This window comes from Meriones unguiculatus, chromosome 21 (assembly GCF_030254825.1).
Source record: "Meriones unguiculatus strain TT.TT164.6M chromosome 21, Bangor_MerUng_6.1, whole genome shotgun sequence".
In the NCBI taxonomy this organism is placed as follows: Eukaryota; Metazoa; Chordata; class Mammalia; order Rodentia; family Muridae; genus Meriones; species Meriones unguiculatus.
In genome coordinates this window covers 56,979,201-57,001,953 of record NC_083368.1, presented here as the reverse complement: position 1 = coordinate 57,001,953, position 22,753 = coordinate 56,979,201, and the positions used below count along the sequence as shown (strand labels likewise).

The 22,753-nt window shown below is 55.3% G+C and overlaps 1 protein-coding gene across 2 annotated transcripts; it reads right to left on the bottom strand.

Annotated features, from left to right (window-relative positions):
• Nucleotides 1-506: 506 nt before the first annotated feature.
• On the bottom strand, nt 507-21,776 carry Tspan33 (tetraspanin 33). 2 transcript variants are annotated; one of them, XM_021641292.2, is made up of 8 exons: nt 21,458-21,776; nt 8,995-9,052; nt 8,286-8,413; nt 7,810-7,884; nt 5,383-5,478; nt 3,284-3,412; nt 2,079-2,240; nt 507-1,943 (listed from the first exon to the last, which is right to left on the bottom strand). In XM_021641292.2, exons 1-8 carry the CDS (start codon nt 21,557-21,559, stop codon nt 1,842-1,844), a joined length of 852 nt encoding a protein of 283 aa, XP_021496967.1. In that variant the 5' UTR covers nt 21,560-21,776; the 3' UTR covers nt 507-1,841. The 2 variants fall into 2 exon arrangements, with proteins under 2 accessions (XP_021496967.1, XP_021496968.1); XM_021641293.2 differs by having other exon boundaries at nt 8,286-8,410.
• Nucleotides 21,777-22,753: the final 977 nt, after the last annotated feature.

Here is a 22,753-nt window from a genome sequence, read left to right as displayed (position 1 = left end):
GGCATTTTTCTTGCCACCCAGCCAGGTTTCCACCATCTTCTGGCCTTGTCCACCTTTCCACCTTGCTTCTGACCTCATAGCTTGATTTCATTAGTCAGTAAAAGAATCTCCTCTGGATTCTCACTCACCTTTAGGTTTTTTTAATTCTTACTTTTTATTTGAAAAGCTGTTCTTAGATACTGTGCCCTGATTGACTGAAATATTTAACTGAAGGAAAGGGGTGAGTGCCCGCATGGGTGGGCGCTTGATTTAGCCAGCATCGCTGAGCCCTGCTTCTGAACATTGATTCACCGAGTTTTAAAGTCTGGGGCACTGGCAGAAATTGGAGGAATTCAGTCCAAGCAGAACCAGTGCTGGGGCGCTACTCAACGCCGCAGAACTGGGGACAGCGACTAACTCTGGGTCCGTGTTATTGGAAGAAAAGGAGAAAACGCACGCTTTGGGCACTTACCACGGACGCGTGCCCCTCTCCCTCTTCCTCCTCGGAATAAAGGCCCTTACTCTCATTTTTACACTCGCGATGACTTTATTTCTTCTTGCCCTCGCAGGCGGATAGGCCGGCGGAGGAAGCCCAAGTCTCCCGGGCCAGGTCAGAGAGCCCGGCCCAAGGCCCCGGCTGCGGGGGCGGCTCCTCGTCCCGGGTAGGGACCACCCACGTGGCGGAGCCGCCCGCCCTCGGAGAGCGGCCCGGGCCGAGGGAGCCGCACAGGCCGCCAGGCTGGCCCGGTGCTCCCGAAGGCGGGCTGGGCGTCAGCACCCAGCTCCTCCAGACAAAGACGAGGCTGGGCGCGGCCTTCCTCAGTGATGCGGCGTGCTCTCCGCCCCGTCCTAAGTGAGTTTCAACCCGCTGGGATCAAAAAGCAAGCAAGCAAGCAAACTAAGCTCGGGGTTGGAAATGCAGCAACGCTGCTTCTGGGGGTCAGGACCTGGAATCCTCCTCTCAGCCCCGAGAGCGAGACCCTGACGTAGCCGGGGCCTGGGCGGGAACAGGGAGGTGCTGTGCGGCTGGGGGTCTCCCCGGGAGGCGGGCCGGTGGAGAACTGGTGGCTGGCCCAGGTCAACAAGCGTCTGCCAGATTCCACGCCGGGGAAACGCTGAGGCGGGGCATGCGTGGAGGCGCTACCTCTCCTCAGCCAAGTTAACGCGGCTCGCTGCGGAGGGAGGGCAGGCTTCTCCAGCTCTGCCCAGCGCAGAGCAGAGGGTGCCAAACATTTTGGGAAGGGTAGGGAGGAATGTGGCTGCTCTGTACCCCTTGCCCGCTGCCATGTTTCCATGGGAATGAAGGAGGGACAGGAGGCCGCTCCCCCTGACTGCCTGGGAGGAGGGCAAGGCAAGCATTTGGTAAACAAGCCCCCTCCACTCCTTACGTGTACCCGGCTGTCAGTCCAAGCCCCGGGCTCACTCCCCTCTGCCCGCTTCACTCCCTGCCCCTCTGGAGCTGGGATCGCGCAGCCGAGCTCCAGGCAGGGCCGCTAGTGTCCTCTCCACAGACCAGGACCCTGGCAGCAGCCTCTCAGGATGTCCACCTCGCTCAGCAAACAGAGCGGTCTGTTGTGCCTGGGGAAAGCATGCGGCTGGCGTCCCCACAGCCTTCTGTACCCCGGCTGCCTGCCACAACTCTCTGCCCAAGAGAACGCGCAAATGTTCAGAGTTAGAAACTGGACAAGACAATTCTCGAACAATGCCGCTGCGAGGGCGGGGAGATGAGGCACAGCCTTGGGAGTCCTGAGCCATCTTGCGCCCTGTCCTCTGGAGTTGGCTTCTTTCCACTGGGCCCTGGCTGGGGGTTGCGAACAGCACCCTCTGCTCTCTGCAGCGGTCAGGAGACACTGGGAGGCTTCTCAGTACCACGGGTCCGCCCGGTGCTGCTGGTTGTACAGCTGCAGCTTGATCTGATCTTTTATCTGATTCACGAGGACCTGGGACAGCAGGATCCCCACCAGCTGCAAAGGCGGAAGGAATCAGGCCCTGAGCAGGGGCCACTCTGCTCTCCAAGGCTCAGTCTTCCCAGTGCAGCAAGCACGACCCTCTAGCCCTCTGCAGAGCCCGGAGACCCACCAGCTGGACGGGGGAGTTACCTGGGGGATGGCCAGGCCCAGCGCCACACCGCCAAGCAGGAAAAGGTTGCTGTGGATCCAGTTGACCAGCTTGTCAATGCAGCCGTTGGTATAGATGACCTTACTGGCCTCCAGGTAGTCAACAGCCTGCATACCCTGGCCACACATGGTGTTGATGACGGCCTGAGGAGAGGTTGACAAGCGAATGGTACCCACACCACGAAACACTACCCGATAAACTTGCCAACTTTCCCAACCCCTAAGCTGCTGGAGAATGTCTGTGGAAAATGCTGGAATAAAAATGGCCAAGTGCAACAGAACCAAAAAATCTGGGCCCAGGGGTCTTTTCTGAGACTGAAACTCCAACCAAAGACCATGCATGGATATAACCTAGAACCCTTCCACTGATGTAGCCCATGGCTGCTCAGTCTCCAAGTGGGTGCCCTAGTAAGGGGAACAGGTGCTGTCTTTGATGTGAACTCAGTGGCTGGTTCTTTGATCACCTCCCCCTGAGGGGGAGCAGCCTTACCAGGCCACAGAGGAAGACAATGCAGCCAGTCCCGATGAGGCCTAAGGGGCTAGGGTCAGATGGAAGGGGAGGAGGACCTTCCCTATCAGTGGACTAGGGGAGGGGCATAGGAAGAGAAGAAGAGGGAGGGAAGGTGGGATTGGGAGGGGACGAGGGAGGGGGCTCCAGTTGGGATACAAAGTGAATAAACTGTAATTAATATAAAAAATAAAAATTTAATTAAAAAATGGCCAAGTGCAGAATTCCTTTCCTTTGGGCGCTCTGGGTCCAGCCCTCCACTTTGGGGCTGCCCTTCTGCACCCCCTGTGGGCCTAAGAGGCTAACGTGACCCCCACATATCGTGAAGACAAACCCTGCAGCGTCTTGCACAACCAGCTGCTTAAGTGAGAATGGAGTGTCCCCATGGCAGCCTTACCCTGGAGGAAGCATGTGGAGTGCTCCCTCACCTGGCTGGGGGTAGGGTCTCCCTCACCTGGCTGGGGTCTCCCTCACCTGGCTGGGGTAGGGTCTCTCTCACCTGGATGGGGGCTCCTCGCTCACCTGGCTAGGGTGCTCACCTGGTTGGGGATGGGGTCTCCCTCACCTGGCTGGGGTAGGGTCTCCCTCATCTGACTGGGGGCTCCTCGCTCACCTGGCTGGGGTTTCCCTCACCTGGCTGGGGATGGGGTCTCCCTCACTTGGCTGGGGGCTCGCTCACCTGGCTGGGGGTGGGCAGGCAGCAGGAATAAGGCACCGAGCAGCGCTCGCGGCTCGGGTTTTCCTCCGAGCAGTTGAAGTACATGTTCTGGGACCAGTCTCTGTAGGAGATCCCTCCACAGCAGCTGAACTGCAACAGAGCACACAGACTAAGGCGCACCCCAACGCTGAGCCGGGCACAGGGCTAGGCGAGCGCTGGCTGTGACTGCAAGGGAGTCTAAGCACATCTGTAAGCTCATGCTTCTCGGTTGCTTTCACCTGAAGAAACTCTCTTTTCAATTCTTTATGTATATTATGATAACCCAATTTCGAGCTCACGTGCGTACACACGTATACACACACATATATACACACACACAGAAAACTGTACATATTATTCAGTACATATTCTTAAGGTTCTGGATGTATAACCCTACAAAGCACAGTCTGGCAAAAGGAGATGTTCAAAATTCCTGGCTTGAACTTGGGTTGTTCAGTGACAAGGCATATGCTTGAAATGTCTGACTCCTGGATTCACTCCAGCACTACCAAGAGAAAAAAAAAATTAAGAAAACATCCAAACCAAAACCCTTGACATAAGAGAAATCATGGAAGAAAATCTTCAGCATCATGAGTCCTAACTTATCCATGAAAGCGAACTGGCCGGAAGCGCTGTGAGTCACACTCTGATTTACAGCCTAGAACAGCCGAAAGCCACTCAAACAGCAGGCAGGCGCTCGGAGTTCCCCGTAAAGAAGGAACTACACCGATGAAACTGGAGGACGTGCCGTGGCAGCCGTCCGTCACGGGAGGACACGTACCCCCATTCTTCCGGCGTCCCCTCAGTAGTACAGCCACAGGGCTGAACTGAGGTGGCGTGGATGAGAGGGACATGGCAAGTGTTTAATGGGTACAGTTCATGTGTGTGTGTCTGCCTAAGTGCACACATATGCCACAGCGCATACGTAAAGGCCACAGGGCATTCTCTCCTTTCACCGTGGACCCCTGCACTCAAGCTCGGGTTCTCTGTCAGGCTTTGCTTGCCCGCTGAGCCACCTATTAGCCTGAAAAGAGCCGTGTTGTGCTGCTGAGGTGGGCTCTCTGTAACCAGCCGGCCTGGAACTTAATATGCGGCCAAGTGTGGCTTTCACTCCCAGGCTTTCTGCTTCCATTTTTCTAGCACTGCCATACAGGCAAAGATGGACGCCCTGCTGATAGATGGTGTCCTGAGGACATGCAGGGTGATGCCCCTCCCCCACTTCTATACCTGGGGCCTCACACACACGGGCAGGGGCTCTCCACTAGGCTGTTCCTCAGGCTGCCCTTGAGCTCCCTACATAACCCAGGTAGGCCTTGAGCGCTTCATCTTTCTGTCTTAGGCTCCCAACTACCTCCAGTTACTGTAAATACGTTTAATACCTAAAAGGGGGTAAATTCTGGGTTCTGGGGATAGCTCAGGGTTATATAGTATTTGTCCATGATGGTCAAGACTCTGAGGTCTACTCCTAGTTTCACAAAAACAAGCAAAACAAAACAAAATTTTGTTGTTGTTGTTTATTTCTCAAGACAGGGTTTCTCTGTGTAGCCTAGGCTGTCCTGGAACTCCCTCTATAGCCCAGGCTGGCCTTAGACTCAGACCTCTCTTAGACACAGACCTGCCTCTGCCTCTTGAGTGCTGGGATCAAAGGCACAAGCCACCAGTGCCTGGCACAAAATGGTATTTTTTTTTATTGTATTTAGCCACAATTTTTAATGTAATATATAATAAAATATAGTAGTTCCTCATTCCCCTATAAGCAACCCCTTAAAATGGTTTCTTAAAATTTTTTCCAGCATCCTTTTATAAATGAGACTACACAGTTTTTCCTCTCCTCTTCTTTACATAAGCACATACATATGTTTCACTTCATATATCTATTAATATATATAAATATTTGTAATTCTCTATGTATCATTCTATGTCCTTAACAGTGCCTGTTCTCCACCCCAAAGCCCTTCCCAGAACACATTACTTAGCAGGTAAGAGGTCCACAGGCCTCGAGAGTGAGACATTTCTTGCAATAATCTTAACTTTCCCCCGACCCCAGGACACTGGCTGAGCACACCATACTTGGCTGGTACCTTCTTCTGGCCAAAGTCGATGAGGTTCTGCAGGTCCAGGTCATCTCGATAATGCACAATCGCATTGTTGATGATTTCACTCACTTTCCCCCGAGCCTGGCAGATGCAATCAGGACATGAGAGTAACCATAATTTATTAATCCCTCAGAAACAACAGCAAACACAGATCAGCATTTGTGGTGGTTTGAAAGGAAACATCCTCCACAATGTTTAAGTACTTAGTCCCTAGTTGGTGGTATGGTTTGGGGTGTGTGTGTGGTATGGCTTTGGTGAAGAAAGTATGTCACTGAGGGTGGGCTCTGGAGTGTAAAAGCCATGTACCATTCCCAGTGCACTTTCTGTTTCCTGCCTGTGGTTCAAGATGATTCCTCAGCACCCCACTTCTGCCCCCTGCCCACTGCTGTGTCTCCCTGTCTCGTCCTCAGGCTCCACAGGCCCAAACAAGCTTGTCTAGTTCCTGGTTATGGTGCTTCATCGCAGCCCTCCCTTCCAGGTTTCTCTGTGGCTTCCGTCACACCAGCCTCTAGGAGGCAGGAGGGTTCCCTCCACACACCACAGTGTGATCAAAGGCCCAGGGCAGCCTCCTCTCCTTGCCATGTCCCAGCGGGTCAGCACAGGCGTGTGCTCTCCCACCGCCCTGGGTCTACGCGGATAGCCTCTGAAGTCAGTGCCGCTGAAGGGCCTCAGACACTACGAACCGTCGCGCCCCCAATCTTTCCACCACATCTATTTGTTGCCACCCTCTCCCATTCTAGCCTCCCTTTTACACATCGGTGTGTCTTCCATCCTGTGGACCGTTAGCTCGCTGGGGAGCCTCGGTCTGCCGCAAACTCACTTTGTGCTCTCCCAGCCAAAGGCCGAAAGAGTAATGAGAAGCCTGTCAGCCTTGGTGAGTGAGGACACCCTAAGCTCCAATCCTCATTCACGCAGGATCCAGAGGGAGAGCCCCATCGACAGCTAAAACTCATGTCCTTTCCTCCTTAACACCACAGTGGGAAGCATGATGAAGAGGCCTGGGTCACCGAAGACATCACTGACTGCCTCCTAAGAACTGGGGAGGTCACAAAGGTAAAATTACCCCAGCTGTCAAAGGTCAAGGTCATAGTCCCTCAGATCATCTTCACTCTGAGGCCTAAAGAAAGGTCGTTTGGCTAGTTGGCTGGTTGTTTGGGGCCCATGCACTCTGGGCCTCGGGTAGCAGTGGGACAGAGAAGCACGGGTCCCAGTGTCACAGCGCCTCAGAACTATCTCTTGAAATAACGCAGTTACCTACTTCTGTGTATTAGTACCTCAAAATACCTGTTGACTGGTGCAGGAAGGAACCGAATTTTGTCTTGATCCATCAGAAAGGGGCTTACTGAGTGGAGACACTGACCTCTAGTGGACACAAGGAGATCGCGTCTTCAGATCTGCTTTACTAAGCTACAGATAAGCTCAGTGGCTAACCTTGTCCTGTGGTCTCTTTCTGCTCAGCTGCTCTTCCTATGGTTTTCTGTGTGTTCATGTTCATTATCGAGACAGGGTTTCTCTGTGTAGCCCTGGCTGTCCTGGACTCCCTCTGTAGACCAGGCTGGCCTCGAACTCAGAGCCGCCCCTGCCTCCGGGGCAGTGATTAAGGATGTGTGCCACCACACCTGGCTTCTTTTCCTGTGACTTTATTTCATGGTCTTGTACTTTATTCCTGGTAACTATTTGTCATTTGAAAGTGAAATTCTGGTTTGCTTTTCTTCCCTTTTTTTTTTTTTTGGTTTGTGTGTTTTGTTTTGTCTGGGGGAGCTCAAGCTGTCCTGGAATGGACTGTGTAGACCAGGCTGGCCTGGAACTCACAGAGATCCACCTGCCTCTGCCTCCTCAGGGCTAGGATTAAAGGGATGTGCCACCACACCTGGCTACATTTTTCTTCTTTTTAATTTAAAAAGATTTCTTACTGTACAGACCCAGCTGGCCTCGAACTCACTACGTAGGCAATGCTGGCTCACACTCACGGAGACCCCCCTGCCTCTGGCTTCCCAGTGCTGAGAATAAAGGAAATTCTTAATTAGGACTGTGGCTCGCTCAGCCCACCTCCAGGAAGCCCGGGGTCCGCCAGCTCTCTGCTTTCCACGAGTTCAAGAAACACTTCCTGGGTGAGGGCCTCCTGGAGCTGTCTGCGCCCCACTCACTGAGTTCTTCGTCATTTATTTTAATGCTTGCGATGCTATACCCTGCCCCCGCCCTGTGTGGCATCTCAGGCTGTCCAAGGAAAACACCTTACAGTCACGAAACTCTCTTTAAACAGGCTGCTGTTAAGGGCCATTTATCCATCCCTAAGGAAACCTTTCACGGGCTGATGCTTCCCCAGGGGGCGACGCTGTGATTAATTAACCAGAAGCAGTCACTTCCCCTTGCTCCCTCCGGTACTAGGAGGCCCCCAGGCTCCCGCCTTACCTTGTCTGAGAAGACGAAGCCCAGGATGCCAGCGGCCAGCTGCAGCAGGAACACGACGGTGAGGCAGAGAGAGAACTGTGGCAAGAAGGGAGGCCATGGTCACTGCGATGAGAAGCAGCCACCCCCGGGCCAAGGCAGGACCAGCCCGGTTCTCCTCCACAGCCGCCACACTGCAAACACTGCCGCCTCTGCCACAGTGCCTCGGAGTTGGCCGCCCTGTGCTGGGCCGCCCTGGGCAGCGCTCTGAAGTGAGGAGTGGGCAGCAGGGGCTCAGCGGGCAGGACGGGGCAGGACCGTGCAGGATGGGGCAGCACAGGCTCAGCGGGCAGAATGGGGTGAGGCGGGGCGGGGCGGGGCGGCCTGGGGCAGGGGGGCGGGGCGGGGCGGCCTGGGGCAGGCGGGGCGGGGCGGGGCGGCCTGGGGCAGGGGGGCGGGGCGGGGCGGCCTGGGGCAGGGGGGCGGGCACGCAAACGCACCGTCTGCAGAAGGCAGATGTTCTCCCGCAGGGATCCGATGCAGCCACAGAAGGTGAGGAGGAACATCAGCACGCCCACCACGATCAGCAGGATGGCGGGGTCCACCGCCAGATACGCCAAGGCTGCTTCTGGGAGAGAGGCTCACCTCAGCTGGAGCCCGGTGCCCACTGGGAGCAGAGGAGGGAGGGGTGCACCCAACCTGTTCTCCCCGTCCTGAGGACTTCCCTGCCTGGCCAGGACTGTGGGAAAGCCCGAGTCACGGGGAGCAGTGTGCTGGAGCGGTCCAGTGTGAGCGGACACCCGCTGTGCTCCTGAGAGGGCTGAGCTAGCCGCTCGCTAGCAGCGTTGGGGTCCCTAGGGGTGATTCACCAAAGCTTTGCAGAGGGATGGATGCAGAGCTGCTCCACAAGCTACGAGGGAGAGCAAGACCCTGCCTGCTCTCTGCTTCCACACAGCTGGCTTCTCTGCAGGACTCGGTCCCACAGGCAGACAGGTTCCCGAGATCCAGAGGGAAGTGGCTGGGAGGCTGGGCTCGGGGGAGGCTGGGCTCTGGAAGGCTGGAGAGTCAGGGAGGCTAGGCTCGGGAAGGCTCGGGAGTCGGGAAGGCTAGGCTAGGCTAGGCTCCAGGAGCCTCTCCTCTGACCTCAGCCCCGGGCCAGCGCTGGAACAGGAGCATGTGCGGGGAGGCAGAGGGAGACCCAGGGCCTACCTGCGTGCTTCGTCATCCTGGCGTACACACCCACAGCCACCATGACCATGGAGATCACCTGTGGGGACAGGCAGTCAGTTTGAGATTCTGAAAATGAGAATGTTTGGACGGGATGAAAGCAAGCGAAGACAGCTTTCCAGGATACAGGGCAGGTACCCTGAGCCAACCCCAGTGACAGCGCTGAGGCTCCATGAGAGACGCTGTCACCTTCACTCTCTGTAACGCACTTATTTTGTGAGACAGACAGATAGTGGCCCCATTTCACAGAAGGAGAAATTAAGATAGCAAAGGGGAATACAGGACAGAACAGTGATTAAAAACACAGGCTTCCAGACAGATATAACTCCAGGCTACAGCACAAGGCTTGTGTTCAATCACAAGCATCCAAACTTACACACACACACACACACACACACACACACACACACACACTTACAACAAGGCATGGACTTCTGAGAGATTCAGGTATTTAACCCCATTTGTGACAATTTTCTGGTCTTGGTTGACTTCTGCATGTGAGACTAAATTAGGACAGAGAGCTGGTATGATGGCTTATGGGTGAATCTCAGCTCTTAGAAGGTTGAGGCAGGGACCAAGAATGAGGCTGGGCTTCAGCGCAAAGGCCTGTCTCAAAGAAAAAAATACTTGATTTTTTTTTGTGTGTCTGTGTGGGTGCACAAGGAAGCCAGCAGAGGGCATGGGAGATCCTTGGATCCCGCAGCACTGGAATTACAGCTTTGTGAAAGCTTAGTGAGGGCGGCAATCTGGAGACCAGGCTGGCCCCAGGCTGAGCTGTGCCTGCCTCACTGTCCCAAGTGCTGGGTCTAAAGGTGTGCGCCCGCACCATACCGCCTGGTTAACAATATTCCTTAAGTCTTAAAAAAGACACGGGCTGGAGAGATGGCTCAGCGGTTAAGAGCCTTGCTCTTGCAGAGGACCTGGGTTCAAGTCCCAGCTCCCACGTGGCGGCTCACAACCACCTGTAACTCCAGTTTCAGGGGATTTGGCTCCTTCCTCTAGCCTCTGAGGGCAATGACAAACACACAGGCAAAATGCTCTTACACATGTGTATAAGACTGAGTTAATTTCACACTTTTACAATTTATTCGTTTGTGTGTGTGTAAACGAACTCGGGCCACCCATGCATGTGACATAAGAGGACAACGTGCCTGAGGTGACTCTTCCCTTCCACTGTTTCCCGGCGATCAGGCTCAGCTGCCAGGCTTGGCCGCACCTCTACCCACTAAGCCATGTTGTCCGTGTAGAAAAAAATTGTGTGAGAGTTAAATAAAACAATGCTTGGAAAGCACCTAATGCAGTTTCTGACATTAAACATTGTACACCATCACCAACAGCCCCACGCAGGAACTGTGCAACCCTGATTCTAACCCACCTACGTGGATCTTCGGGTGGCCGCAGGCCCTAGCTCTCCAGCCCCCTTGGAGGCCACAAATAAAGTGCACACTGATGTGAAAGGCAGTGCTGCATGGGACTACCATGGAAGGAACCTTTATAACTCTGATTCCAGGATGGAGGAACACAAGCGAGGCCTTAGAAATGTCATGGCTCCTCCCTGCGACAGGAAACCATTAGGGGCTCCCAGGCTCTTTGTTCCCCAGGCCCCCGAAAGTATCTGGTGGCTCCAGGCCTCCTTTCAGTGTAGAGCCCAGTCTCCAGGCTGGTGCCAAGCAGCAGCTGACTGTTGCCATGGCAATAGATTAGGCCAAGCTCTGGCAGAGAGGTCTCAGCAGCAGAGGCTTAGCCAGCTCAGGAGGGAATGCATCTAGACCCCCTTCCTGCAAGACAAGGATCTACTGGAAAGGGCCTCCTGGGAGGTCGGCAGGGAAAGAGAAGCGCAGGCCCCTGACAGGGTCAAACTAGCCCTGTATGAGAAAGACAGGTTTCCACACGAGACTTCTCTCTGAAAGTTCTTTACTGTTTAGCAGAGCACAGACCTGCCTCTGCCTCTTGAGTGCTGTAGTTAATGGTAAATCCTGGGTTAAAACTAAGTCTCTCTGCGAATCCATGGCCCTTTCTCCTTCCCTACTCAGGTCCTTCTGACTTGGGCCCAACATTACCATCTTTGTCCTTGTGCACCCACAGCCCTGTGTCCTCAGCCCCCATGTGGCCCTTCCTCCACCTCATCAGAGTTCATATTCTGCCCAGGCTGCACAGGCAGCTTAAAGAGTGGAACGTGGGGCGGGAGGTGCCGCCAACTCTTCCCATCGCATGGCCAGGCTTAGACACACAGGGAGACAGGGAAACCCTCGCCCGGGACTGCAGTTCTGAAATTATTTTACTAGGGAGTTATTTAGAAACGAGTGTCTATGCTGTGTTTCTGTCGCTCCTAGCCTCCTTCCCACGCACTAAAACTTTCTAGAGTGGGTAACGGTACAGGGATCAAATCAGCAGGCGGCGGCGTGCACACCTGCAGCCCAGTGTTCTGAAGGGAGAAATGGGAGACTCTGAAGTTCAAGGTCAGCCATGGCGACATCGTAAGCTGGACCTAGAATGGGCTACGTGAGACCTTATTTTAACAAGAGATGGGGTAGGGAAAAGGAGAGGGAGGAAGAGAGAGAGAAAGGCTGCGTGTCACAGGGTAACTGAATTCCCTCCACAGGCCGGCAATCACCACAGTTGCTCCGCCCACTGCAGTACGTAGGCTAACGCCCCACAAGACCATAAAGTCCTAATTCTGTGAACGTGTGAATATATTTTCTTATGTTGCCAAAGGGAGTTTTTGCAAATGTGATTTAGGATTTAGGGGTTAAAGATGGAGAAATTAGCGCCCCTCCCCCACAGGGCCCAATGTGGTCACAAGCGGACCTTATCAGAAAGAAGGCAGAGGGTCAGATTCCGAGAGGGAGGCAGAACGGGGCAGCAAAGTTGGATCAACGCAGTGCTATGGACCAAGGGATGCAGGCCAAAGCTGCAGCAGGAAAGGACAAGCCATGGACCAAGGGAGGTAGGCCGAAGCTGCAGCAGGAAAGGACAAAGCCCCAGAACACAGCAGGAACACGGCACGAGGGACAGACACCTTGACACCAGCCCAGGAGAGCCCGTTTTGGACCGTGGACCTCCAGAAGCATGAAAGAGTAAATCTGTGCGGTGTAGAGCGTTAAGTGGGGAGCAGGACTGACACACTATTCAGTCCAGCCATCGGCTGCTAGTATCAGGTGCGAGGACCTACAATCTGTCCTATAATCTGTCCTTACAGTTATCCGGGGGTTAAACAAGAGCACCGCAGCTTACAGCACAGGCTCTCAACCCTGGCTGCCACCGGAGTCACCGGGCTGGAGGAGACGCGCCAACTCGTATGTCCAGCCAGCCCTGCAAACCACGCTGTGGAGAACCTCTGACACCGGCAGCTCTCAGGGAGTTCCAGGGTCCCACGGTGCAGCTGGTTTGAGAACTTTACAGCTAAAGTGCAGCCAGCCGGGAATGAACAACAGAAAACCACAAACATTAAGATCAAGATGGAGGCTCGAGCATTAACAGCGAGCATGATCTCAGAGGGTGGCTCTCCTTGCATTTCACAGCTTCATCGCTCGCGCTCCGTCCTTGCCCTCTTTCCTACCCTGGAGTCCTCGGAGCTCCATGGCAGGGCTAGTGCTGCAGGCAGGAGCTGCAGCGAATTCTGAGGCTGGACAGAACTTCAGGAGTGCAGTCAGACATCCACCTCTTGGGCTGGAAGAACAGAAGGGCCACGGGGCCAAGCGTACGGGGCCGTGGGAACATCTGGACGCAATGTGGCTTCTATGGCCTCAATCTGGTACGAAATCCCCGCCCCAAGCCTCTCGCCAGTGGTGTGCTTCCATGAGGGCTGACACAAAGTACTTCTCTTCTTAGAATGGGCTTTCACATAAAGGACAGGGTGAAGCCGGCTAGGAACTTTTAAAAGCTAGGTACCATTTTCAAAATAGCCGAGCCTAGCTCTTAGGAAAATTTATGTTCCTGGAACGCCGCCAGTCACATGATATAAAATAACTTGCGTGCACCAGTGCCTTTATCCTTCTTTTAGGATGAAAATGGTCAACCCCTGGGCTCTGGGACAAAGGGCTGGTCTAGGGCCAGAGCAGAAATGTAGTAGATGAGCCTGGAACCACGTGGGTCCAAGTAGAGTGCTGGCAAGCAAGCCGGGGTGGGGGAAGGCTCAGTGGGTTAGAGCATTTGCTATGGAAGCTCGAGGGCCTGGGTTCAAACAGCCGGTCCACATGAAGGCCGGCTGTGGCTCAGCCGGCCTGTAACCCCAACACCGGCGCCCGTGCCTAGAGAACTCACTGACCTGCCAGGGCCGACGAGGAGAGTTGCAGACTCCATGAGAGACCCTGCATCAGGGGAACAAGGCAGAGAAGGACAGAGGGAAACACTAGCACCTTCCTTCGCTTCCACATGGGTGCTCACACGGACACACACAACACACAACCAGCAGCCTCACATTGTGAGACACGGGCTAGTGAATGAGCTACCGACAGCCAAAGCTGGGAACCTGAGCATCGACATAAATAAAGACGGGGTCTGAAGACATGGGCAACGGCTGAGTGTTGTCACAGAGGACCCAGTAACCACACCGGGCGCCTGCCAACGCCAGCGCTCCCGCTCCGGGGATCTGATGCCTCTGTCCTTGGGCACTTGCCCTCACAGGCACACACCTACACCCAGCCATGCCTACAGACATGCACAGGTGCACACGTACAATTTAAAATAAAAACAACTGCATTAAACCATTACCCACAGCATCAAATAGACATCTGTGTCTCTATATGGACACAGGAACAGGCTGTGGAACAAACACAGCTGCCAACGGGGTAGAGCAGAGCTGCTCACGCGGGCGCTGTGCGCAGTTTCTCTTCCAAAGAGCCCGGAGGAGGAAGAGGCACCGGGAACCCGCTCCTCAGCTCTCCCTCACAGAGGCCGCAACGGGGGTGCTCTTCCTCAAGCCCCACCCCGGGAACAGCAGGAGCGAGACAGGCAGGCAGTTCTCACAACACTACAACACCTCAACAACCCTCCCCCCCGTCAGAAACAAGTCCGAGACGCTGTCACAGCCAAGGGGAAGAAAACGAGTGACTAAACCTAACGCAGTACCCTGGCTGGGGCAGGAGGGACCAAGGGAGTCCGGTCAAAGTCCAGAGCACGAGGGTAGAGCTGCTGACTGGACCTGGCACAGCACACCTCCCTCTGATGTTAGTGTGCAGGGACTGCTCCTTAAAGTCCTCATTTGCAAGGGCTGCTGAAAGGGCTCAGTGAGTACAGGGGCTTGCCAAGTACTCAGTGCCATTCCTGGGTCCCACGCGGTAGGAGAGAGCCAACTCTAGCAAGCTGTCCTCTGATCTCCATATATGTACTGTGGCACCTGAGTACCCACACTTACACATATACACAGTAAGTGAAGATAAATGCAAATCAGTCTATTTAAATAAAAACACACCCGGAAGGTTTTTAGTTCTATAAACTACGACTTTTGGGATGGCATCTCTTCTTAAAACATACATATATATATTATTTGTTTTCTCTGTGTAGCCCTGGCTGTCCTGCACTAACTTTGTAGCCCTGGCTGGTCTCAAACTCAGAGATCCACCTGCCTCTGCCTCCCCAAAGGCTGGGATTAAAGGCGTGTGCCACCACATCCAGATTTCATATATGAAAATATGTATATAATTATAATATATATTGATCATGTTTTTCCCTTCCCCAAAACCTCCCAGATACTATCCATCTCCTTACCCACCCAACTTTACTCTCTCTGTTTCTCTGTCTCTATCAATAACAAAAATCCCAGAAAAACAAGAAACTCAACAAACAAAAACCCCACAAAAACAAAAATAAAATAAAATAAACCAAAAATAAAAACAACAAACAACAGACCAATAAGCCAAAGTAATGCCATGTCAGAACAGAGTCCACAAAATGCCATAGAGTTAGTTTTGTTAGCCCTCAGCTCCTGGGCCTGTCCTGAATGTGGCTGGCACACTCAGTGAGATGCCTCTGAGGGAGACCGTCCCTTTGCCAGTGGCCACCAACTGCCTCCTGGTCAGGGCAGCCCCCCTCCCCGTCTGACTGGAACACTGCAGGTGGCACCACGCTGCTGGGGTCTGCAAGTGCACGTCGCCCCTGCTGGGTCTTGAAGACATGGCTTCCGTGAGTCACCTGTGGCCTCTCTGCCTCCTCATTCGCAGGTCCAGAGGGGAGGGGTGTGATGAAGACACCGCATTTAGCTTCTCCCTCTCGCACACTGTCCAGCTGTGGCTCTACTGAAGAGGCTGCTTCACTGATCTGTGCCCCAGGCCGAGGTGACCACCAGGGCCTCTAGTGGAAAAAGGGAAGCTGGGGGACAGTTTAAAATGGGGTCTCACGGCAGTGCTGGCCTCAAACTTACTCCTCGTGCTGTCTACCCCAACCGACCCCCCCAAGCGCTGGCAGTATAGGCTTTCGCTACCACACCTGGTCAATTACACATTTTTGACAGGAATATTACACAGATATTGTTACATTTTGAGGAAGCCCAAGACACTAATTTCTGTTGTAGAAAGAAACAGTTTTACTACCGTAATATGCTATCAAATATGTCTCTGCGTGTCGTAACTTCCTCCTGTGAGTGCCGGGAGCCAGCAGCAGACTACACTTCATTCATGCACTTTCCTATGTCTTTATTTGTGTGTGTCACAGTGTACGAGGACAGCTTTGGGGGCTGGCTCACCGCTTCCATGCCCTGGGTCCAGGCTTAGTGACAGACACCTTGCCCTGCCGGGTCATTTTGCCCTCCCCAGACAAAACTACATATGCTATCTCATCCCAACCAACGGGGCACTTGTGTCTCCATTTTCCAGAGCTGGGATTCACAGCATTCAAGGCACTTCGCCTCCTTCACTCAGTTTGTGAGCTGCCGGAGTGGATGGCAACATAATTCTGGTCCCCAAAGCCTCAGGCCCTCAGCCATGGGCTGGCTGCCTTCCTATCTCTGACTGGCAGCCACCCTGGTCCCACCTGTCCCTGTGGGGCTATCATGAGGCAGGAAGAACAGCTGCCCTCAGTCCTTCTGGGGAGCAGCTGGCAATCTCCAGCAGTGGTGGAGCTCAGGGAAGACACAGGGGTACCAGCAAGGCCTTCTGGGGAGCTCAGAGGACTCTCTAAGCGGCACCTACAAAGTACAGGGCATGGAGAAAGGGCACAGTGTGGCACAGAGAAGCGGGGCCCTTCCCCACCTCCTGGGACGCACACACCCTTGGCCTCCGTGTCACCCCAGCACTGCTGCCCTGGAGTTCTGAGCAGGCACAGGGCAGCTGTCTGTGTGGTGCTGGCTCCTGGCACCCTGATGAGCGGAGGAGCCTGCTTTTCCCTCGTTATGCCTGTGGCTGGCCCTCTGGGGTCTTCCCCAGACCGTGGCTCCTTTTGCCCTTGCGCAGTAACGCTGGAGGCAGGGAAGGCTCAGCTCACACTCAGTGGTTACTGGATGGAGGGAGTCATGCCTGGAATCCCCAAACTCAGAAAGCCGAGGCAGGGGCCTGCTGTGAGTTCAAGGACAGCCTGGGCTACATGGTGAGGCTCCCCACCCCCAATCCAAACTCACAGTCCTAGAAAGGGCAGGCTAACTCAGAGTGCGACAGTCTATCACCGAGACGATGAGAATCTCGTGCTTCTCAAATTCTTTTAGGAAGTTGCTTAAATTTTCACTTTCTACTTAATACAAGCCCAGCAGAAGGAGAGAAGAAGGTGCCCATGACGTCAGGCCTCTTATCTCCACTCACGCTCTTTAATGACAGGGTATTGCTATGTGCCCAGGCTGGCCCGGGGCTCGCCGGGGAGAAGTGCAGGCTGGAGTCCACTGTGCAGTCTGTTGCGGCCTTGAATTTAGGATCCCCCTGCCTCTTCAGCTTCCAGAGTAGTGAGAGCACGGGGGCTCGCTAATCCGGCATTTCTGTTGCTTTTACAAAAGAATCTTAGATAGGCACGGTGGCTCATGCTTTTAACACTGGCACTCAGGGGCTGAGGCTCGAGGACCTCTATGAGTCTAAGGCCTGTCTCGAAACATCAGAAAGGGGGACTGGAGAGACGACGGCTCGGTGAGCAAAGCACTTGTAGTAGAGCACGAAGAGCTGAGTTCAAATCTCCAGGGCCCGTGTGAAAATCTGGACTTGGTAGGACCAGTGTAGACTCAGGCCCCTATTGTGAGGGGTCCCGGGACAAGAGAATCCTAGACACTGAGGCCAGCCACCCCAGGCAGGCAGCGCTGGACAGGAGACCCTGTCCCAGCAAGGTGGAAGGTGAAGACACACCTGAGGTTTCTCTCTGGTCTCCACACGTGTGACCCTGCAGAGAGAGAGAGCGAGACAGAGAGAATAGCCAGGACACCGGGACAGTTCTGCATACAGAAACCCTGTCTCAATGGAGAAAGAAAGAAAAAGAAAAAGAGCAGAAAGAAGCTGGACTAGACTCCTCCGTGCTTGTTTGCAATCTCAGCACTCAGGGGTTGGAGGTAGGAGGATCAGGAGTTCAAGGCCAGCCTGTCTCAAACAAGAGTCTGATGGCTTCAGGAGTGCAGGAAGAAGAGGCGGTGGCGTCTAGGGCATTTGGGGGAGTGTCAGGAGAGAGGTTTTGCAGCCTTGATGTCTGCTCACTCCCCAGCCTCTGAGGCAGGTGGGTGACTCTCACTGCCCGCAGGACTCCACACATGGCTCAGGGAGTGGGCCACAGGGACGGCTACTTTTTCAAGGTTTTGAAACAACATGTACCATCACACAACCAGGATTCCAAAGTATACACATCTCCTATGGCTTCTCTGGGCCGTCCATCCGGCCCACAGTAAAGTTCAGAACAGCACTCTGTAACCAAGTAGTGTTAGGCCGCAGTTTCAACACGACACTCACCTACTGACTGTGGTCTGGGGAGGAGAGCAACAAGCAGGCTGTTCTCCCTGCCCTGTTCTGCCTCGGGAGACTGACTGCGAAGCCTGAGATGAAATGCCTGTATCTGATTTTTTGATTTTTAAAGTCTTCAGCCAGTGGCTAGGCCTGGCCTAGGGAAGACTCAATGGGTGCAAACATATACAGGGAGGAAAGAGATGCTGGGCTCTAGGGAGCTCCTCCAGAGGACAGCCGCCATTTTTCTTCTGACCTGGCTTGAGGGAGGGTGTCAGGCAGAGGACACAGCTGGACACCTCACAACTGTGATCAGCCAGGCAAAGCCGTGCTGTTTTCACAGAGCAAGTCTACTGGGGGGGGGGGGGAGGACACTGGGTCTCCTTCCAGGAAGCTTTGCTCTCTCAGGCACAGAGCATGGCTCAGCATCCACTCCTGCTCCAGGTAGGAGGAAGCAGGGATCAAACAAGGCAGTGTCCACGCTCAGGAGCCTGGGGCCCAGGGGCGGACACAGATAAACATGCTGTGACTGCAGGGTGGGGAAGGAAAGAGAGGGTACCCAGTGAACCCAGAGGCACAACCCTGAGGAAGCCTGGGTTGCGGGCGGGGCAGGGGGCAGGGGTGAGCTTCTGCCACATGGTTGACTCAAAAGCACCCTAACCGTTGCCAGAGTGGAGACAGGGACCACCAAAGAGGAGCAGGACAGCTCTGGCGACACAGGTGCCCGGGGCTAGAAGACTGCCACATCAGCATCTTTTCTCTGTCCAGAGGTGACAGCAGTGACGGAGGAAGGCGGCTCCTTCTGAAGACTTTAAATACAACTTCTAGGACGGTGGAGCGGTTGCTTCAGGCTATGGGAACCCAGCAATCAGTCGCCCGGCAACCTGATTTTGAGGGGAAAACCAGAGCTTCGTGGCCCAGGAGGAAATGAGATTTGGAACATAAACAGGAGGATTGGTTCTGATTCCAAGGGAGGCATCGGCTTCTGAGTCAGGCTCCAGGTGCCCGGGCGGGAGTCAGGGCCCCTGCCGCCAGGCCTGAATGCAAGCCCAGGCTATGCTGGCTGGCCAGCTTCCCCCCGTGTCCCAGCACAGATACACACACCACCCCACACAGCTCCCCTGGGGTCGGCCAGGCATGCACTCTCGGCAACGTGTCCAACTGTCCCAGCCATGAGTGTGAGCCAGGTAGAAGAGGAGAGTGGAAGCCTACTCTCACCCGGCCATGCTCACCCGGCCCTGAGGCGGATGGGAACAAGGACGAGCTCTGAGCTGGAGAAGCAGCCCTTCACTGAGCGCTGCGTGATGTGTGGTAGAACTGCGGCTCTGGGCTTGGGAGAGAAGGGACAATGAGCGACGCCTGAAAAGTCTAATCCCCCTCACCGTCCCTTATGGAGACCAAAGTCCAGAGACCAAGACCCAGAGAGACTCACGCTTAGATCCTGCCCCAGGTCTTAAAGAGAGAAAACAGTTCTCAGAGTGATTTATTCATCTATAAATAGTTCACAGAAACAGACAAATCCCTCCTTTAGAGGAGAAAGATTAAGGACAGAGACACAGGTATGTTGGCTTAGTGTCACACAGTAACTAGGTGCCCGAGAGAAGCTGGGCCTCTGGCCCGTCCCTGAGCCATTTCTGGAGCCACCGGCTGTCTGCCTCTGCGGTAGGGCCAGAAGGGGGCTCTGCTCAAACTTGGGGATGGTCTCAACATGGCTTCAAATAAAACGTCCGTAAATTTTAGTTTCCTTTAGTTTAGCTTTTAGGTGGGACCATGCTTGCCCAGAGCGAGGGAGCATTTTGTCACTCACGTGTGCAGGTGGCCAAATGTCTCCAGGAGGCATTTTTAACCACAGTAAGTGGGCCTAGGAGCCTGGCTCTCTTCCAGACTGTGAGCTCCCAAAGTTACTCCTTTAATAGACAGGGCGTAGGGTGGAGTGGGACAGTCCAAGAAGCTGTTTCTGACCAGGAGAGATAGACAGACACCCTGCTGCTCACAGTGAGGACAGATAAGAGCGAGGCGCCAAAGGAGCAGGCCTTGGCCGCCCACCCCAAAGGGAGCCACTAGAAGTGGTTTCTGCCGTTGGTGGCCTGTGGGGTGCATTCCCCTCAGGACACTCCCTCAGCCCTGCAGGGTGGTGGTGAGGGGTTTTCCTGTTTTCAGACCTCCCAGGGAAACAGAGCGTAGGCCGGGAGAACTTGGTTGACTGGTTACCCAGCGACCGCAGCAGCCATCTGTGTCATGGGCTTCCCCTACGAGCAGGCCAGTTTGCAGGAAATCACCAGGCAAAGCCTGCTGACCAGCTGCTGGACCACGCTGAAAACACTGACCAGCGCTGCGATTTAGCTTTCTCCCGGGTAAAAATGTGGAAGTTTAACAAGATGCCTGCTAACTGTCTGACCCTAGTTCTGAACCCGAGACTCTGACAGAAGCCACAACGTCCGTCTCCCCAAGTGTCATCACCAGCCTCTGGGATGTCACTCAGCGCCCCGACAGGCCAGCATACTTGCGTACTCTGAGTCTGCTCTTTACACCAAGGCCCCTGTGAAAGCTTTCCAGCAGAAGCCCTGCAAGTCTATTCCCCAGACTTGTTCTTCCTCCAGCATATCTGAGCCACGGGTCTCAGGCTGAGGTAAGCCTGACAGGCCTCCAGGGCTGCAGCTTTGGTGGCAGGAGAGTGGGGGCAGGGAGGACTCCCCTATGTTATCACATCCACAGGGCCCAAGCACTCTCCAGCCACCACACAGGACTCAGCTGGCATTTTCTGAAGGCCCCCCCTGAATTCTCAGCCCTCCTCTGCCAGCTCTCTTCACACCGCATGAGCCTGCTGTTGGGAGGAAGGGAAGGCCTGCAGACGTGAACATATCCCTCTCAGTCAAATCGACCAGGATGGGAGAGTAGGGTCAGAAATCCAGGGGTCTGCAGCTCCGGGTCAATACTCCTCATACTTTTCCAGCCCAGAACAGGAGCTTCTGAAAGGACCCCAGCCTTCCAGCCCAGCAGAGGACCCTGTTTACATTACCCTAGGCTGCCAGCTCCTAGAGGACAAGCTGGTCTGCAAGGAGGGAGGGCAAAGTTTAGGACCATCGGACCTGGAGGCCATTCTTGACCCTTTTCAGCCTTGACAGGAGCAGACACTGAGGCCTGCCTTAGGGACGCATGCCCCTGAGGAACTGGTAGAGGGCCGGCTTGGGGTTTGTTATCCTTCTCTCTCTCACTCCGCCCCTAACCCCCTGTTTTGGCAGTCGGGCCTTCCAGCCCCAGGCCTGAAAGTCCCTAACCATGAAATGTGCCCAGGGGGCTGCCCAGCCAGCTCTTCTCCCAAACCCATCTTTTTCTGGCCTGACGTGGATGCTGGTCCCTGCTAAACCTTCATCCTCGGCAGCGAGGATGGTCCCCCCTCTAAACGTGCCCTCCTGACGCCGCACCACCGCGGTCCCCTTCCCAGGAGAAATGCCCCCGAGCGCCAGCAGCTCAGGAAACCAGGCGGCACCGCTCACCGCACAGAGGGCCCCGGGCAGCCCAGGCCGACCCTCCCAGCCGGGGCGGCCCCCGCGGCGCTCCGGGAATGCCCTGCCGCCCCGGTGGCCCCGACCCCCGAGCCTCACCCAGAACAGCATGTTGAAGAAGAAGAGCAGGTATTTCACCAGCGGGCTGACGAAGGAGAAGTCCTCCCCGTAGACAGCCGGCGCGCCGGGTCTCCGCGCCATGCTCCGCCGCTGCCCCCGGGGGGCCTAGCTCCTAGCGGCCCACCCGCGCGCCCCGCAGCCCGGGACGGGAGCCGCGGGCCCGGGGGGACCCGAACGCGGGGCCGCCGCGCCGGGAGCCGCCCGAGCCGAGCGTCGGGGAGCCGCGCGCCCGGGGAACGGCGCCGCCGCCGGAGCCGCGGCGGGCAGCGTGCGCGCCCGAGCCTCCGCCGCGGTCGCAGACCGGCCCCGCCCGCGCGGCTCCCCGGAGACGGGCCCGCCTCCGGGCGGCCATTGGCCAGGCTGTCCGCGGACAGGGCCCGCCCCTGGCGGCCATTGGCCAGACTGCCCGAGCCTGACTTCTGATTGGCCAGCGGCCGCTGCCGCTCAGCGGCCGGCCTCCGCGCTCCTCCGAGAGGCGGGGAGACACCTGTTCGGCGACGGACAACTTGTTCAGGGGTCAGCGGCTCTGCGTCTCCCCGCCCGGGCGGAAGGCCCGCGGGCTGCAGCTGCTGGAGGGGAAAGGAATGAGGAAAAGGAATGCACCCGCGGCGTCCCACACCCACGTCCTCCGCCCGGGTGCTGTGCATACATGCAAACACACGTCCGTTAAAATCAACAAGTACGCACTTCGCGTGTTGAGCAATTCGCTAAACGCCGTGGGAACAGGGAAGAAGGTGTGAGCCTCCGGGGCCCGAACCATAAACCCAGAGACGACTGCGGAGTGCGCTCACTGCAGTAACCGAGACGCAGTGCTGTGTAGACGCTCGCTTCAGAAGCCTCACGGCCCCACGGTGTAATTCTCAAGCCCCCCGGAATCTGGCCGCCCCGTCATCACAGCCCCCCGCCTTCTTAGAACCCTGGTCTACACCCCATGCCGGTTTCTGTTTCTGTTTTTGGCATCCTGATAATCCCATGCACAGATTGAATCCCAGGCCAGCCGTGGACCCTGTGCTGGTCACAGCGACGTAGACCTGACCTGGGGACGGTGCTGCTTCTGCAGACACCAGCCTGATCTCCGAACTGCACTTTGCATAACGTTAAAGTGGGCAGAGTCGCCGCCTAAGGAGCGGTCAGGTTAGAGTCGGCTAGACAGTGCGTGTGAGCCACTTACAGAAACAGCTCATAAAAGGTGCCATTTTACTTTACGTCTTTTAAAAGATTTTCAACATTATTTTATTTTTAACTTTTAACTTTATTTAGTTGTTCACTTTACAT